The sequence below is a fragment of the Periplaneta americana genome, chromosome 12 (assembly GCF_040183065.1).
Source record: "Periplaneta americana isolate PAMFEO1 chromosome 12, P.americana_PAMFEO1_priV1, whole genome shotgun sequence".
NCBI classification, from domain to species: domain Eukaryota; kingdom Metazoa; phylum Arthropoda; class Insecta; order Blattodea; family Blattidae; genus Periplaneta; species Periplaneta americana.
Genome location: NC_091128.1, coordinates 17,438,891 through 17,458,583, shown reverse-complemented (window position 1 = coordinate 17,458,583; position 19,693 = coordinate 17,438,891). Strand labels below are relative to the sequence as shown.

At 36.3% G+C, this 19,693-nt stretch overlaps 2 protein-coding genes across 11 annotated transcripts in view; one reads left to right on the top strand and one right to left on the bottom strand.

Moving 5' to 3' along the window:
* LOC138710202 (uncharacterized) overlaps window positions 1-19,693 on the bottom strand; it is a 101,856-nt gene that overhangs the window by 28,697 nt on the left and 53,466 nt on the right. For 4 of the 10 annotated variants that reach the window (XR_011335169.1, XR_011335159.1, XR_011335160.1 and 1 more), the window contains one exon: window positions 18,717-19,084. Coding sequence is in view for 3 of the 10 variants with exons in the window: in XM_069840850.1 (XP_069696951.1) it covers window positions 6,535-6,610; window positions 9,191-9,337; window positions 19,028-19,084 (280 nt within the window). In the remaining 7 variants the exon portion in view is untranslated. Of the gene's footprint in view, window positions 1-2,212; window positions 6,611-9,190; window positions 9,338-13,154; window positions 15,699-18,716; window positions 19,085-19,693 lie in introns of those variants that run through there. The other 6 variants (XR_011335170.1, XR_011335162.1, XM_069840850.1 and 3 more) reach the window with 3 other exon arrangements.
* LOC138710199 (DNA polymerase alpha catalytic subunit-like) overlaps window positions 1-19,693 on the top strand; it is a 558,528-nt gene that overhangs the window by 504,129 nt on the left and 34,706 nt on the right. The window lies entirely within an intron of this gene.

The following is a 19,693-nucleotide window of genomic DNA, read 5'->3' as shown; positions in this document are numbered from 1 at the left end:
AACAGATACGACAAATGTTTAAATGTAGGTGGTGATTATGTAGAGAAGTAAAGGAAGCTTCAGTTATGTAACAGACTTTGTTTTTTCAAATAAATATATATTTTTTTAATTATTACAACAAAACGGTCGTTATTTCCTGGATCCCTCTCGTATTAATTACTATTCCACTGCTGTTTTTTACACTGTAAAATCATGGAAGCCTTGCTGCAAATAATAATGATAAGACAGCTGTTCATGAGTTTGTTATTTCATAATTAGGATAACGTGAAAATTGTCAACAAGATTTTTCTTCAGAACTAAAGAAAAAAAATAGTTCATTCTGCAGTAATTAGAATAAAAGATAGCAGTATTGCTACAGAATGAAAAATAAATAGGAAGAAAAATTGGCAGTTCACTGGATCAAGAATTTAACCTGCCCCCTGTAATAAATTTCATGTTGAACATGTGGCTGGATGTTCATAGTTGTATAGTCATTCTGCTCATCCAAGAAAATTGTTCTCTGAATCATCTAAGAAGACCAAGAGGAGGAAAACTGAACATCTCAGAGAAGCTGCTGATCCTGCTGCGCTTGTTCTTGCTACTCGGATAAGTATGAAGGCTTCTGGTAAAGAGAAGCAGCTAAACTAATGGAAAATGCTGTAAGTACACCAACCCGTGTGGCAAAAATTCCAACTGCATATAACGAGCATAGTGGTTCCTGCAAAAAATGTTGCAAAATATAGTGGTGATGACGTTTTAGCCCTGATAATGGGTACGAAATTATCTAAGTACCAGTACACTTTATTGAGACTACAAGAAAATGTAGAAATGTAGATTTATATCCAGCGTACAATGAAGTTCGAGAAGCAAAGCTGCATTGCTATCCATGTGATATTACTCTGACAGAAATAAGTGCAGAAGTGAAGTTACAGAGTCTGTTAGATCATACAGCCAGACGAATGAGTTTAGTGCTCACCAGGATCCCTACTATGAATATACACTGTCAAAAGTATTGTAAAAAAAAGTTCATTTTTTCAATTTTGTCCCATTTTTTATTCAGTCTGGCCCACTGTGCACTTGCGTGATTCAGATTCCGCATATATCGGATAGATGGCAGGACTATGATCCATTTTGAATTGTACACCACTTCGGCAGACCACGCTGTACATGATGTGTATCATGTGAAGAGTTATGTCGTGTACTAGGGTGAGTGTATGTGTAAGTGTTCGTGTAAGTGTAGTGTAGGGAATGGGTGAGGATGACAATGAAGAGGAAGGGAGAAGGGGAAATATGGTGCCGGCACATAGCCTACTCCTGTCGAATAGCAACAAGGGGGCCACCAGGCTTAACGTCCTCATCCAATGGTCTAATCACTATCAACAGTGACATATGCCGTCTCTTCATATGCACTGCAGAGAGATTTGGGATTTAACCCAGGCATATTGGTGCACAATTTAGTTCTGCACCACCACAAATTTTACATGAAAATCTCTGATCCCACTGGGAATCGAACCCACCGGCTAGTCTGGAGGCAGACGTGCTGCCACAGAGCTAACTTGGCAGACCTGCTTAAACAAATGTACATAGATAAAAAGCGAGTTTTCGTAAGATCTAGAATCAGTGACAGGTTCGGTTTGGTTTGTTTAGGCTAGACCAGGCCTGGGCACTAGTAACTCAATCGAGTCACTGCCGATTTCCCCTTAACTCCCCACTCCACCTTCCCTGGCTGAGACGAGTAGACAGGAAGGTAAGCATTGCTGAGTGACAGATTGTATAAGGCAGGCATCATAGTTTTTACAAACTTTCAGCTCTCGCTGGTTACCTGCAATCCATCACGATGCATAGAGCCTATTGTGTGTTTGTTTATAAGGCAGTGTAAGCGAAAAAGACATGGGTGGGGGTTTCAGAGTTCCGTTTCAATTCCCTGTTGTGCCCAGAGCTGGGCTAGACCTTACGAAAACTCGCTTTGCATATACGCTTTTTGTTTATGCCTTTGTTTGCTTAAACTAGTCTTTACAGGCCTATTTGAAACTGGTTTTGATGGATTTCGGGTTTTGAGATAACATAATGTACAGTAAATTAAAGTAACATGCGTACATTCACTGGGATAATGACAAAGGTAAGCACATGTATGCTGGTTGCAAAATTATTCATATGATAATGTAAAATATGTTGTGTTGGAAATGATGTAAAAAAGTTACAAAGTATTTTCCCAATGAGCATGAAATCAAAATATTTTACAGCACCTGAAGAGCTTTAATATATGAATGTTTGTAGCTACAAAAAGTATACAATTTTGCCTTTCATTTTTGCATTGTAAAGGAAAATTTTAAATATATAATTCAATTATGACATATAAATGTAATTTAACAACACTGTATTGTACTTAAAGCAAAATATACCGATTTTTTTGCTACTAATATTTCATTTGAGAAATCACACATGCACTGGACATCTCGGGCCCCATTGCGCCTTCATATTACAAGGTAAGCTTCTTAAGAATGTCAAGAATATTGCAAATCATATATAGCTGACAGTTTTATTCACTTTTCTCAAAACTAGCAGAAAGGAACATGTGTAGTTTCTCAAATAACGGATTGAATAATTTTAAAGCACCACAGAAAAAAATAAATCACTAAACTGGAGAATTAGGTACCGCAGCTTTCAACGTGGCATTGCAATGATAATCAAGTATACAATGTTGCCAACATAAGGGCATGACGTCATTACGAGGAGAAATTTATTTTTTTCTCATTCATTCTCTCATTCTCAACATTACTGAGAGAGAGCTTCACTATTATAGTCCATGGAGTGCAGTTTCGTAGAAAGGACTTTGCCGACAGACCTTCTTCTGCCCCCTACTAATTGGTTGTCATAAATAAGTGTGTTCTTACTGTGATGAAAACCTTGTCTTTGCCTGTTAGTAACCAATCACAACCCTCGTTCAGAAGAATTGACAGGATCCTGTCAAATCCACGTGGAGGCAGAGTTGCCAAAGATTTTCTGAATTCCAAGAATCCCATCAGTTAACATGAAAGTATAATTGAGAGTGTATTCTGTAGTATTCATTGAGCGGTGAGCTCGTGATATTACGTTGCTTTTTTTTTCAAAACACGTGGTGTCCAGATGAGGATGACGGCCACTAATCCTCTCATTTCGAAGGTCGCCAAGATTGTGGCAACTTTGCAATGTTGGGGCGATGGACTGGTCAGAGGTGTTTGTGTAGAAAGTCATAAATCTGTAAGGGGGTGTTCAAAGGAACCACCAAACTGCACTCCATGATATAAAATTGACTGTAGCAACAAGTTTAGATAAGGAGATAAGTACATTAGTGTTAATTACACACTTTGCCAGCGATAAGGTTGGCTGGGGTTTCACGAGGAGATAATGTATTAATGTCAGTTACACACACTGTTGATTTGAACGATATTCCCTGGACCACATCATATTTCTCATTAATTTCGCCGTGTTAAAGTGTTATGATATCTTCTTTTAGTGTATTAAAAAAGTCGTCATTATACTCCATAGATCTTGCACTTAAAAGTGCAGGGATTTAGTGTTAAAGAATATCATCACCAATTTTACTAGCAACATTTCGATTCTCTTTTGTTTCACATGGCTTAGTATGGTCTGGTCACTAATGACACATGCAGCTCACGACAGAAAGAACTTACTTTGAGATCAAACTACGCATGCGCGGACTTGATTAATCCATTAACGCCCAATGGTCTATTTATTGACCCTTGCACACTCGACTACATTAGATTTTTTTATTGGCGCCCCACTGATTCAATATTAATGATCATCATAAATATATCATGTAAGATGTTAACTAAACTTGCCAACATTTTATCCTCCTTCAAAAATAAGAATTCATTAAGGTATCTTGGTTCGAATTATTTAGGTATAAAATAATGTCGCACTGTGTAAGGAATATAATTAATTTTCCGTATTATAATGTGTCGATATTGTTATTGATTTGTGATTTAGTAGTGTCAAGGTTATTACTATTGCATCACAAAAGAAAAACACAAATTTATGTAAAATGATTGGAGCAATATGAACTGAAACGGCTGCGGTCTATAAATAGACCGCTGGGCACTTATGATATCACGTGAAAATAACAGTGGAGAAAGGTGTGTCATTGCATTCTGTACCACAACGGTTGATATCAGCAAGTGACTGTCGGCAGTAGGACTGTGCTATTGCAAGTAGATTAGCATCTGAAAGATGATTAGCACCTATTCGATCCCCAGAACATGTTATTGTATGCCCTAAATTGGAAATAAATGTGATACGGTGTACGTCTGCAGTGTATACATTTTTGAACAATGGATATATTCCTTCTTTCTTCGAAGTACAGAGATCTATAAAATATGCAATAATATTTCTCGACCAATAAAGAAAACCATGCATCCTATTTTCACCAACATATTATAACAGTAAACAGAAAAAAATTCAATATTGTGATGGTACGATATATTGCTGTCCTGTGCTGTGGCATCATGGTCTAAGGCATCCTGTCTAGGACTCGCGTTACGGAATGAACGTGGTTCGAGTCCTCATGGGGGAAGAAATTTTGTCATGAAATTTCGGCCAGTGTATGGGACCAGTGCCCACCCAGCATCGTGATGCACTTAGGGAGCTACGATAGGTAGCAAAAATCCGGTTTGACAAACTAGCTACAACGGCTGGGAGGATCATCGTGCTAACCACACGATACTTCTATTCTGATTGGATGATCGTCCACCTCTGCTTCGGCACGTGGACGTGAGGTCAGTAGCCGGCTGGTCGGTCTTAGCCCTTCATGGGCTGTAGCACCAAGGATTTACTTTTTTACGACATATTGCTTCGTTTTCTTTCGTAATATTATGTCAGATGGTATCACTTTTGACTGATTTCTTCTGTGGCCAACATCACATTGAGGTTTTCTATTCCCTGTGTAAAAAATCTCTGGTAAGGACACAGCTGAAATGACGTCAATAATAGGCACGACTTTGTCTTAGGCAGCAGAGTTGTGCTGAATGTGCTCGATTGCATTGTACATCCTCATGCTCACGACACATAATTTGATAATTTTTTTTATAAGTAGAGACCTTTTGCTCCACCTTCAGGATCTTGGTTTCCGGATTACAGAAACTGTGAGAGAAAACAGAATGGATGCCCTTACTCTTCAGGATACGAAATTACTACAGAATGCAGTACGAGAGTCCTGCGATTATACATTTGACACTAATAGTGAAATTCTGTTCGTGAAGTGGGATGACAACAGATGTGTACCTGTAGGATCAAACTTTGATGTAGGGGCTTCTGCAAGCAGGTGGGACAGAAATATAAGACAGAATATAAGTGTGCAGCAACAACAGGTCATATTTTTTTAGTAGGTTATTTTATGACACTTTATCAACATCTTAGGTTATTTAGCGTCTGTTTGAGATGAAGATAATAATGCCAGTGAAATGAGTCCGGGGTCCAGCACCGAAAGTTACCCAGCATTTGCTTATATTGGGTTGAGAGAAAACTCCGGAAAAATCTCAAGAAATACGGTAAGTACATGGGTGGAGTGGACCATCGTGATTGGTTAGCAGGGAAATATGCCACTTCAATTCATGGAAAAAAGTGGTACTGAGATCTCTTTGTCAGAATGCTGGATATGGCTATAGTAAATGGTTGGATTGTCTACAGAGAAATACATGGACGAGACTCCCTGGACCTACTTGAATTCAATATCTCTAGATGTTTTCGAACTGCAAGAGAATGGAGTGCCCTATTCCATCACCTCGATGAGTGAAATTTGGTATGAGGATAGATAGTAGAGGTTATTTCATGGCAAAACGACCCTCTCAGAAACACTGCCAGATGGAATGGTGTAAATGCAGACCAGTAACATTCCGCAAGAAGTGTGATTAAACCCTCTGTCAAAAATGCTTTGAGCCTTACCACACTCGGTAAAGACAGACATTCCGAAAATAAATGTTTCATTATTGCTGCAGCATTGTATTGTTGCATTAAATACTAAAATGTCATAAATAAATTTATTTATATTGGTGTAAATGTTTCTGGTTATACTACATTAAATACACAAAAAAATATATTTACTTTATTGCAAATGAATACGCAGATATCATAAGTGCCCAGCGGTCTATTTATAGACCGGGTGATTTTCAGCTACTTGGTGCACGACAGAATAAACAAAACATATTCTTGGCATCTTATGGATGAAATTTATGAAATAGATATATTATTTTCGTTTTTTTTTAATAAAAATAATTTGGGCGTTAATGGGTTAATAAAAACCTAAACTAACCAAACCTAATCTTCGTATATACAAGATGTGTAACTGGAGTACAAAGGGAACTTCATTTGATTAGGAATGTACACGCGAAAATAAATCCAGATAAGGATCACGGTGACACTACAAGAGAAGTCTGTGCATGCGCAGTTTGATCTCAGAGCCAAGTTCTTCCTGTCATGAGCCCCAATGGCGAGCATATTTGGCACTGCTGTATGGTATGCATTATCCAGTTGTTCCAACTGAATAAAAGTTTTTTTTTTTTAAGTTGACTCTTCAAATGCCACAGATAGAATAATACAGAGTGGACCCCTCGAACTTTCCTGGTTTCCATTACTTCTAAAAAAGAAACAGAAAGAACAACAATAATAAAGACAATACGCCTTATATCCGCCCTTCATGTCTAAAAAGCGAAGAATCGAGGAATAGAGGCTCAATATGGCATATTTGAAATTCTGATGGCATCTGCAGCAAGGCAACATGAAGAGGATGAATGCCAGATCTTCGGGAAATTTTTAGCTAAAAGACGTAGCAATGTTCATCCATAACACAGAGCAAAGTCCAAATGCTATTATAAACAGTTCTTTCTACAGTTTACCGTATACATTGTTCTCAACATTGTACTGTAATGTTCATCCATCACAATGCCTGTTCCCATATTAAGAGAGTTCCTTCAATTCTCCTGACCTTGTCAAGCACTGCACTGATTACACTCAATTAAAGCTCAAATTTTTCTAGCATCAAGTACGTCCAATTGGCAAGATGTGGATATGAATTTTCAGGCTCTCTTCATTTTTAAAAATAGTGTTTTATGGTGTTACTTAACCTTTTATATATTGGTAGAAAATAAGAACACCTACCTGTAGACTTCTGACACATTACCTGTGCACTCGGCAGATGCCAAAGTGGTAATTGCCTCGCTATAACTCACTACAAAATATAAGTTCAAGGAGGCCTACTTAGCACAGCGTAATACACAAATACACTATTACGTTATCCCACAAATTAAATAAACACAACAAAAGCAGGAAATATACCCATTTTCAGAACCACATGACAAGCAGACGTGTTCTTTACTCAGAGAGAAAAATTAAAGTTTTCTGGAAATGTAGTAGTGTAGCGCAGAGTCTTTCTCTCTATCTTTTAACACCATTTTCTCCATTAACTAATGGTCAGAAAACGCACAGAAAAAGTGTTATGCCCTCTCACTGTGAGAGTGTCACATAATAACATTAAAGAAGTTATGGTATTATATTATGATATGTTAGGAAGGCAAATCTCGTTGCTCGCAATCACAAGCTTTGTGATGAACTGATGAGAACGCCGCTAACTCTGTCATAAGAGTAGCCAGTATCAACACTCAGCAATCCCCATTCAGACTTGAATTCAAAGAAAATACCGCCAGTCATTGTATCAGCCGGACGCTTGGGAGTTCAGTTTAATTTCAAACGGTAAAGGGTGCAGTTGTTTTGTACCTAGGTGATTTATATTTTAATATTCATTATAATGAGTGAAAGTCGGAAAAATCTCAGTGGTTCTCAATACTAGAAACACCTCTTATTGAGGTTCTGGCTGATATGTAAATCTATTACCAGACAGTACATCTCATTTGACGATATGTGTCAGAGGATGAACTGCATCTAAAATCTCATTAGTGTAATATGTAGCTAGTTAGCGTTGTATGCAATGGAGGGGGAAAGGAACTGGTCACCCTACCCCATTATCTCCTGGCCTAGTTGCCTTATGAGTGATGCCTTGATGGTGTCACTTGTGGGTTCCAGACCTGTCTTCGGACAGTTGACTAAACAACAATACCGGAAACTCGAGAAAGACAAGGCAATAAAAAGAGAGGAAATGGTGAGAAAAAGTGCAAAAATATGTGTTATTTAAAAAACAAACATAGCCAGCTTGTTCCAGTTCGAGTCCAGGTACATCAGAGTGTAATAATGTGGTGAACAGCAGTTACCGAAAATAGTGCAGCGTGTGGTTCATTTTAGTCAGGCGTTTCTGATATTAGAAACAGTAATAATGACGCAGAATCAATTATTTCATTTGATCCAAATGACGCATATAGGGCGAAATAAGGGGCAGAAATATTTTTCTCTGCCTAGAGGCGTCAAGTAGCTAGATTGGACCCTGCATGTTAACACACCGGATGATGCAAGAAACATGATGCATGGCACATGGAGCGTGACACATAACGCCATGTTATTTGATCTAATGAGTCATTCAGTGTGGAGTCATCAGATGGAGATCTTCTGCTATTGTCAATAATAAGAATGCGAAGATAAAGGCATAGGTTTCGGATTCATTGGTTCAAAACGTTGAAAATCATGGTGCTTGTAGTGTTTTATTGTTGGAGTTAGAACAGCATCCAGACAAATTCACAGAATATTACAGAATGTCCAAAGAATCATTTGAAGATACAGCAAACTGTGAATATTCCTAATAGATGGAAAACATGTATGAGTATTACACAAGCACATGGACTTTTCACTCTGATTTCAGACTTGGGTAGAAATAGTGTTGGTGCTAGAGTTGCCAACTATTTTTGAAGAAAATATGGGAGACTAAGTGGTCTACAATATTTCACATAAAAAATTGAAAAATTATTAAATTCAGTTAGCGGCACTAAAAACAATTTTATTCTACATTTTGGCAGTTAGGCTTAAATTAAAGTATTTTGAGATATTTTATCTAGTGTAATAGTTTCAAACAAATTGTAAAAATTTCCTACATGAGTAATTGAAGTTGACTGTGATTTTCAGTTCTGATTTGATTAAAGTGTCGCGCTCCTTTTTCGAACATCTGAGGATTGCGAGACTTCATATGTGAGTATAGGTATATATCAATGTTAACAAGCTTGTTAAAATTGGCCATAAAGTCATTTAAATATGTGCTCCTGCATATATGACTTACCGGTATATGTCTAAATTGCAGGTAGTAGACCATTGATGATATAATGAGGAGAGTTCGGCTGGCACCGTGCATCGTGTCCCAGCATAGCTCAGTTGGAAAGAGCGCTCAGCACGCAGAGTTGAGACGTCCTGGGTTCGATTCCCGGTGCTGAAACGAATTTTTCTCAAAATTAATAGGTATCTACATGTTGACTACTAACAAAAAATAGTAGTCTTGATTATTCAATGTGGATGCGAGACCATATATACGAATGTATGTATATATCTGATTACTTAATGTTCATAACAGAAAACACTCTTTGTATAAGCTTAGCCGCACATTCCAGGGCATCTCTGGAACAAGAGAATCCATCATATAAATCACCTTCAACCACGTAAAAATTAAATGTTTCAATTAATTTTTACATTATGCAAAAATAAGGTAGGAAAAAGTTTGAAGAGAAGAGAAATGCGGAAGTCGGGAGACTGTTAAAAATTGGATGGTGCCGTATGTTCAAAAATGGGCGAACCAATGTCCATGATGAAGAGAGGACCTCGACCGAGTATCGTGAATGCAGATCTGATTTGTTTGGTTGACAAAAAGGTTAGAGTAAACCGCAGGTTTACCATGTCAGAGCTTAGTGAGGATTTTCCACAGATTAGTCATACTCTTGTGTACAAAGTGATTACCGAAGATTTGGGCTACTGGAAACTTTCTGCCAGATGGGTTCCTAAACTCCTTTCTGAGGAACAAAAGGCTCAGCCGATGGGAGCAGCACTGTCCTTTCTTGAGCATTACGAAAGAGAAGGTGATGCTTTTCTCGATCAGATTATGAAAGGAGATGAGACTTGGGTGCGGTATGTGAATGCAGAAACAAAGCTTCAATCAATGCAGTGGAGCCATACTCACTCCCTGAAAAATTCCACAAAGTGTCGTCAAACACTTTCCACGAGGAAACTTGTGGCAACTGTCTTCTGGGACAGAAAAGGAATTTTGCTAATGGAGTTCTTGGAGAGGAATGCCACAATTAACGCTGAGCGTTACTGTAACACATTAACAAACTTGAAAAGCGCCATTTAAAACAAATGTTGAGCTCTGGGGTGATTTTCCTGTATGACAACACCCGGCCGTATACAGCGCGTCATACTGTGACCAAACTCCGAAAGTTCAACTGGGAAGTATTGGATCGCCCTCCCTATAGCCCACATTTGGTACCTAGCGATTACCATCTCTTCATGCACATGAAGACGTGACTTGGCTCGAAGTGCTTTGACAATGACGAAGAGTTGAGAATCAGCGTCATAGGTTGGCCGAATTCTACGATTGTGGAATGTCAAAGCTCGTCAAATGCTACGACAAGTGTCTCAATGTGACTGGAAAATGTGTGGAAAAATAAATTTGAGTGTACAATTTCAAACGTATTCTAACCCAATTCTGTAACGTCATTCACAGGTTTGTAAAAAATAAATGGCTACTTTATGAATAGCCCTCGTAGAACAAAGATACATATTGCTTTCTTATATAACAACATTCTAGCATCCCCAGAAAGAGTAAGTTACGTACTCGTGCTCAGAGGGAATTCCACATAATGTTAAGATATTTTATTAAATAACAGAGTAAAAAGTAAAAAAAGAAAAAGAAAAAAGAAAAAGAAAAAAGAAGAAGAAAAACATATCAGAATAATTGAACTTTAAATTTTCTCTCTAGACAGGAATTTTTAATTGATTTTTTAAAATAAGGAGCATTAGTAAATTGTACACTATCTACCAAAAAGTAATTGCTAGAAGTCATGTTTCTACTGTGCAGTGGTATGCAGACAATAAGGTGACCAGTTGAACTGGCCTGCACAGAGTCCTGATCTCAATCACATTGAGCACCTTTAAGACGAATTGGACCGGCGATTGAGGTTTCGGGAAATTCGGCCAACTTCCATTGTCCAACTGAGTGCCATATTGCAAGAGGAATGGCGACGCATTCCAGTGGATATCCCACACAAACTAGTGGAAAACATGCCTGAAAGGGTGGCTGCTGTTATAGCAACAAGAGGTGGTACCACGAGGTTCTAAAGGGGCAAAAATAGTGCCCAATTACTTTTTTGTAGATAGTGTATATTTGGGAATTTAGCTATTAAGTTACCATGTTATAAAGCCTTGCACCGAAATTGCTACTGTGATCATATGCTACAGTTATGATACATTTAGGTTCTGTTAAGCATAATATATGTTTTCTGATCTTTTGGTTTTATATTTATGTCAGTGATGTCAAAGCAAGCGCATTTTTCTGACCTTGACGTCGTGCGCGGGCATCAAGCGCTAAGTATGGAAAGAGGAAAGGTTGTGTATATGAGTAAGCAGCCTGTAGGATTAAGAAAACAGTGGTGCACAAACTTCAAACGGAACGTGACATTTTATGTAGTTATTTTTATATGGCTTCTTTCTGTTTGATATTATCTATATTGTCTGTAAAAGAAAAGTACTAATACCAATTTCTTAATATTGCAGTTGTTTTTAAATGTTAATAACATAATTAAGAGTTAAGAAGGAATATTCACATAAATTCCATAGTAGTACAACTATACTGTACTAAATATCCCAAAAAAAGAGATTGAGTATGACATGACAAGTTGTAATTGATATTGATGATACCTTTAGCCCTATAAAAATAATCAATCAACTAATCAAGAAAATATTACAGTACAAAGCAAAGTTACCTAGGTGCTGTATATGTTTTAAGTGTAACTAATATTCCATAACAAAACTCTTATCACATTATGCTTTTAAGGTGATATTGGTGAGCAACTTCCTATCATCAGAATATTAAATTATTTTCTCGAAATGTGCTGAAGCTATAGAGCTGACATTTTTACAACACATGGGGATGTATCTTTTGCTTATGATGTAACAGTAGTTGCTTTGTTAGTCATTCATTTCCATGCGAATATTTTCAAAACTTTCAATACACTATCTTCAGTAATATGCATTTACGGTATATTAAATTAACGAAAACATTCTGTAAGGCTACTAAATAAATAGGCCTGTATCTGAAAATTTCACTTGTCTATAAAGAAAGTTGAGAAAATATTTCTTTTGAACAAAAAAATCAAACTTGTGAAAAATGAACATTAAAATTAAAACTTACATTCTTATAATGCAATACTTCCAGACAAATCTAAAATTTAACATGGATACAGTTTTAATAAGTTCTCTTCCCTTTATCTATTGAATCAGTGCTGACCATCCCTGAACAGGTTCTCCTGAGCTCTAAAGCACGCGCTTGCTCCTATGGGCATCAATTGACATCACTGATTTATGTGAATATAAATTAAATATATTTCGGTTTTTATGTACGAAATTCAATAATACATTGTTATAAATTTGATGGAAGTCAAATACTTTAAATCCTGAATACAACAGTTCTGAAGGGTTATCAAGAGTTTATTAAGGCATAACTTTATTATTCTTTTCTGTAGCAGAGTTGTTGGCATGGATGGAGGTACTATTAGCACTGTATTAACTTCGCACTTTCTTAAACATCAACCATAGTACACCAACTATTTACTTTTCTTACACATACTGCTACCACAACCACTAAAAAGTTTTGATCAACACTTCAACCATTAATGCTTCATTATACTACTCTGATTGCTCTCTGCAATTTTTTTAGTTGGTTATTTAACGACCCTGTATTAACTACTAGGATATTTGGCATTGATTGTATTGGTAATAGCGTGATGGTATTTGGCAAGATGAGGCTGAGGGTTCGTCATAGATTACCTGACATTCGCATTCGTCTTATGGTTGGAGAAAACCTCGGAAAAACTACCAGTAATGAGCACAAGCTGGAATTGAACCCATGCCCGAGTGCAACTTTGGATCAGCAGGATCCTTGTCCTTGTAAGCTTTTTATTTGTTATACACATTAATGGTAACATTTTCACAATTCATTTTTTTGCTTTAAAAAGCTAACAATTATTGTGTCTACTTACTGATTGATGTCCACGTTTTTCTTCAGTGATACCGTACACCGCAGCATAGAATAATGAATCCACAGAGAACTTGATTTCTTCTTTTCACTTTTCATTTAACAATATTCAAGCATAAACTTTTCAGAAATATTCTCTACTTTTTTTTTACACACTCTTAAAACTTCTTATATTCCTCTTCATACCTCTGTCGCGATTTTGTTGGAATTAATAACTCAGTACAGCTGTTAATGCAATACCATTGACACTTATATTTATAAATAGTCATGGTGACAATACCGACAATAATAACATTCTTCAAATGTTTCTTGTACATGGCCCTCTATATGAATCGATCATCTACAAAGCAAATGTATATAGCTTCAAATGTTTCTCGTACAAGGCCCTCTATATAAATCGATCACCTACAAAACAAATGTATATAGCTGGCAATAAAAATTTTACATTTAGACAATATTCAATTTTACATTATTTTTTTTTATCAAAGCGGATGAAACTTTGTACGGTACACATGTCGTAACTTCATATTACAATAGTAGACTGGTTATCAAACTCGGCCTGCAGCCTTGTTTGGTTTGTTTTGTGCATTTATAATCGTTAGTTGAGTGTTTAGTTTTGTGTTGTGGGTTTATATTCGTTTGCTGAGTGTCTCATTTACACAGAAACATTTACATAGACCTAAAAATAGTGACATAAGTATAGTTGTAGTGTTCTGTTTATTTATAGTTGTTATATTTAGTTGGATAAGTTGTCAATTATGCCTAAGAAGAAAAGTATTAGATCTGTACTTAGTTCTGCTCTGAATGAAAGAAGATGGGGTCCTAAAACAGTGAAACAAATTGAGAAAAAATTCTCGTTTTTCATGAAATTGTAGCTTAATGTAGGTGTTCGAAGTGACCACCAACAGCATCCAAACACTATTGATGCCGCCGAACTGCTCCACGAACTAAGTTCCGTAATGTGTCCAGTGTCATAGCTGCACATGACGTTAAATTTTGATTTGTTCTCGTAGCACATCCAGTATAGCTGGCGTTTCCCAATAAACAACATCCTTTAGGGTCCCCCATATGTAGAAATTGGTGTTAGGTTTGGGGACTGTGCTGGGTACTCGACAGCACCTCTTCAACCTATCCATTAAGCTACAATTTCCCCGAAAATGAGAATTTTATCTGAATTTGTTCTTAAGTTATTTATAAACGAACAGTGTATACTTTTTTTAGGCTAATCTGTATTTTAAGTCATGTTATGTTACATTAAAATTAAATTTCAAATCAAAATTCTGAAGAAATTTTAAGAAAACAGCAATAATAAATCTTGGTCAGTATTACTTACTGAAAAAGAATATATAAGGTATCTGATTCTTTTCGACATGATTCAGTAGCAAAATTTCGGATGCTAACTGGTCATGACTGTTTGCAGCACCCTGTTTAAAATTGAAATTTTTTGTTCACCATCCTGTGTAATCTAGAAGACTCTTTGATGAATCAAGAACATTTACGAAAATGTCCAGCTTTGGCATCAGATTTTTTGGATTCGGACTCTAAATTATACTGCAAAGTTAGAAGGTGAATGGAGAACTTCCAAGTGTCTGGGCAATAGATACTGCTGCTGCTACTATGTTACATTAAACCAAGTTTTATTTAATTTCCATTTCGACATGTACAAAACACAGTTCTGAATTCATTTATGCTTTAGATTGCATTAATGCAATTTCTCCAAAGTATCATTTGTCTCTACTTGGCAATGCATAAACAATGTCACATTACAAAAATTCTGCTAACAAGTTTGGAGTTAGACCTTCTATATAACCTTAAATTATATGTGTTTTTTAGGTTTTCACGGTGAATGTGATTTGGATATTGCACTATGTCCTGGAGCTAACATTTCTAACGTTTCGAACGTTTCGAAACTACATACAGGTTCCATGATCAGGGCAGAGAGCCTAGGCAAGACCAGACAGTTCGCCTACTCTGCTGGGCATGTAGCGCCTGGCCGTTCCATGTGCTGAGCTCAAATGACAAATTCTGAGGGGAATATCTGTCAGTGACTAAGCTCTTAAGAGGCTTTTGAGGCTCATATACCGGTACATATATATTCATATATGAGGTCTCGCCATCCTCATTGAATAATCAATGAATCGATTTCAGGTGCTGGAACGAATTTTTCTCAAATTAATAGATATTTACAGTATAGCTATCAGAATGCTGCATTGGAGTTAAATCGCTCGCTTGAACTCGGTCGAGTGTCGCACCCTTGAGTGAGGTAAGATCGGTCCTGATACGCTCGTAATAAATAGAAGCACAGTACAAGGTCACCTCACCAACATGTCTTATCTTGTATGGAAGGCGACAAATAAGATACACATATGTTTTGCTCACACGGTAAAAATAAGGCTTTATTTTCTGCGTTTATGACAAACGTTTAATGGAACAGTCAGTGGAACGTACCAAAACAGGAACATGAAGTTATCAATAAAATAGTATGAAAAACTTCGATATACAGTTATTATTGCTAATTCATAATTATTCAATATTTGATTTACCACATATATAATTGGATAGGTCCATACATAGTGTTCCGCCTATATACTGCGACAATGTAGAAACGTTTTACAAAATATTATTGATATAGCAGTAGATTAATAACAATATTAGTACAGAGATAACGTCACAGAAAATATAATAAAACGAATAATCAAGCTGCACAACTGTTACAGACGCAAAGATTGATACACTAATTATTAGAGATTATTATTATTATTATTATTATTATTATTACTAGAAAACTTGATACAGTTCTTGCAATATCGTGATTGTGTTCTCCGTTTATAATAATTACATTTACATCCAATAACATCTATCAGATATGGCAAAAACAGAATCATTCCTGCGTGGAAAAAAAAAAAAAAAAGAACATTTACCTACAATATTTATATTACATTTTAATGCAAGTTTTGTAATTGTACTATGGAGAGGTTAGTTAAACACTGCAAAGTTTTGAAATGATAAACATCTTTGATGTTACTACACAGTTCATCACTGTAACAAGAACGAATGTCTAACGCTCGGCTTATACCGTTCGAGGATTTATCGCTCATGACAATTTTACCCATCATGCATGTGCGCTACCTATCGATTATGCTATGAACTACTTAGCGCTCGAGCGAAAACGTCGATGCAGACCTCTGATGGCTACTTATAGCCATTGATTATTCAATGAGGATGGCGAGACCTCATATAAAAATATATATGTATATATCAATGTTAACAGTAACTCATGAACTGTTGTTGAAAATGACCATGAAGCCATTTAAATATGCGCTCCAGCATACATGGCTTGAATGTCTTAATTGCAGGTAGTAGGCTATTGATAATACAATGAGAGAAGTTCGGCCGTCACCATGGATCATGTCCCGGTGTGGGTCAGATGGAAAGAGCATTCAGCACGCACAGCTGAGAGGTTCCGGGTTCGATTCCAGGTGCCGGAATTTTTTTTTCTCAAATTAATAGATTTTGATTCTTAGCAGACCCAAAAAAATTGAGTTATTATACCTAGTAACAATAGGTCTATACGTTTGCAATAATGATGTATCGTAAGACTTGGTTTTCACTCACATCCTTCACTGTTGACAGTCTTCCAGGATGCAGAGTTTGGTGCGAGATTTGTGGCAGAAGTCTCTAAACCTCTAAAAAGGCATGGCTACGACCTTGACTCGGAAGCTTGAAGGGGACAAGAGAGGAGATATCAATTCACTACATCTCAGTATGAAACAAGGCTAGCCTTCTGCCAAAATAATATGTCGCGCTATATTGGTGTTCTGGGGGTGATGATGGTCGCCTTCTCGTGGTACCCCCTGAACTATGTTTAATGAACATAGAAAAAAAACGACCATCCAACATGCTCCAATGACAAATACAATCCGAAGTAAAATATTTCGGAGGTAAAAAAGTCCCCTCATTCGGATCTCCGGACGGGGAATATTTTAGCATCACATAAGAAGACAAAACACAATATGATTCTACCTCAGCTGAAGGTCTTACAGTGGAATGCTGGGGGCCTTAATCAAGCCAAGAAAACTAAAATACATAAAATTCTAATAGATAAAGACATTGATATGTTTGCAATAATGGAAGCCAATGTTGCAGCTGAACAATTACAGTTCTTTGTTTTCAAGAACTACAATACATTTCTGGGTCATTTGCGAAATTTGTATAACAAATGGACGATTGAGAACGTCAAAATTAAAGTATTATTTAGTGCATATTCTGCATGTATTAATATAGTGCAATGTCTCTGCCATAGTAATCAGCCACTGTACACTGACCTTGCTTTACAGCATTCTCTACAAGCATCGATGAATCTTTGATGGCACGACGTAATGTCAGGAGTGTTATGGGACAAGACAGTGGATCTTTATAGAAATAGAATTCCTTTGTTTTTATATCAGATATTCTTCAAACAGTGCATAGTTCTTAGAATAGTAACAGAACTAACTTCAGATCAAAAATGAACAATTAGTATATTAAATATCTTAATATCAAATCTTTTACCTAATATAAAATAATAACTTGTTCAGTAACTAACAGAAACCATCATCATCATCATCATCAACATCATCATCATCATCGTCGTCATCATCATCGTCATTGCAGGTATTAGGCCTAGTGGCCTGTTATGGTCTCTGTCCATCTTTTCAGGGGGCGTCCCAAAGATCGTCTTCCATGTGGTATATAGTGGAGAATTTGTCTTGGGAGTCTGGAACGGAGTCCCAAAGCCGGTCCAAAGGCTATAAGGTGGCAACCCCACCACTGAACTTACTACTCCTCGGCTAGCAACCGATTAGTAGGACATTTATATGCTTTCAAGTCTCCGAACCATTCTTTCAGTAACAATTATCTTAGTAGATTGCCCTTAAGGCGAAGATATTTGAGCTTTAATTTCTTTAATGATAGATAATTAGAAAAAAATTGAGGCTCTGTTTTGAATGATGTAACAGACATGACATGGAGTAACAGATCTGACAGGTAACAGACATGACAAAGCAAATAAGCATGTGCGAACCTAAAGTTTTTTTTTTTGGCTTAAAAATCTCCAAAATAGCAACTTAACTACTGCACACATGTACTATTATGTCCTCTTGATCTTGACTTTATATCTTGTTATTTGTGGAAAACACAACACTAACAGATCTGATAGAGTAAAAATTAATGCTTAGACTAAAACATAAAGCAAGAGTATGACACACAAACAAATCAAAATGGGTGAACATAGCAGTACAATCAAGATGGTTTTTTGTGCATCATCTTGGCTTGTGCTGACATTGGTGGATTTCTTTTTCAACTGTGTACCCATAGGAACAGAATGGTGTAACAGAGCTGACTGATTTACTGGACTAGAGTAATTATGCAATCATATTATAAGGAAATATAAAGTCAGACACAAATGCAGAAGTTTTGATAATATCAAATGTTTCTTTAATTTTTTTTTCAATTACATTATTAAACAGTGCTTTTTCTGTACATAATCATGCATCATTTTAAATACTTAACTAGTATGGACAAGGCATTTTAGCTGTTACTATGAGAATTTTATTTTATTCTCGTGAAATATTGCACATCAAGGAAATACTTCTTGTGACTTTACTACATTAGTATTGAAACTACTCACTGTTAAGAATTTATAACTCTATCGTTACCAGTATAAATGCAATAATTGGAAGGGTATGAATTGATGGAACTCATTTGTTATCAAATTCTGCAAATGACACTTCTACAACAGGGAGCTTCTACCTGAAAGCCAGATTTGCGTAATATATTCGTTACTTCAGATTTGTCTTCCTCAGTCATTTGTTTAATAATGTTGAAGGTTAAAGTTACCGTATTCCTCTTTTGATGCCAACTAGTATGCCACTAGCTCTTTGCTTGCTTTGGGATCTAAAGGGAAGAAACATTAAAAAAAAGATTAATACAAAACAAAATTATTTCACACATAACAATAAATATTATACACAAACTGAAGGATTACCAATGGGTTCACCTATATCAAGTATATTATCTGAAATCTTTATTCATAATATAGAACAAACACACATACTAAACACTGACAACAACAAACACGCAGAGAGAATAATGTACTGGCATCGATATGTAGGTAACATAATAGCCCTATATAATGGAAACAAAAGACAAATAGAAAACCTACATCAACAACTCAACAAAATACATCCCAAATTAATGTATACAATAGAAACAGAACGTAACCAAGCTATAAATGTCTTAGACATCACCATAACCAAAACAAATAATAGACATGAATTCAAAATATACAGGAAGCCCACCACAACTGCAACACACATACACAATTCGTCTAACCATCCCATACAACATAAACATGCAGTTTTCCGTACAAAGACACACAGATTAATTAACATACCAATGAACAATGACAACAATACTGAAGAAATAAACACAATAAAATATATAGCACAAGACAATGGGTATAACTCTAACATGATAGACACACTAATAAAAAAGTCAAAACAA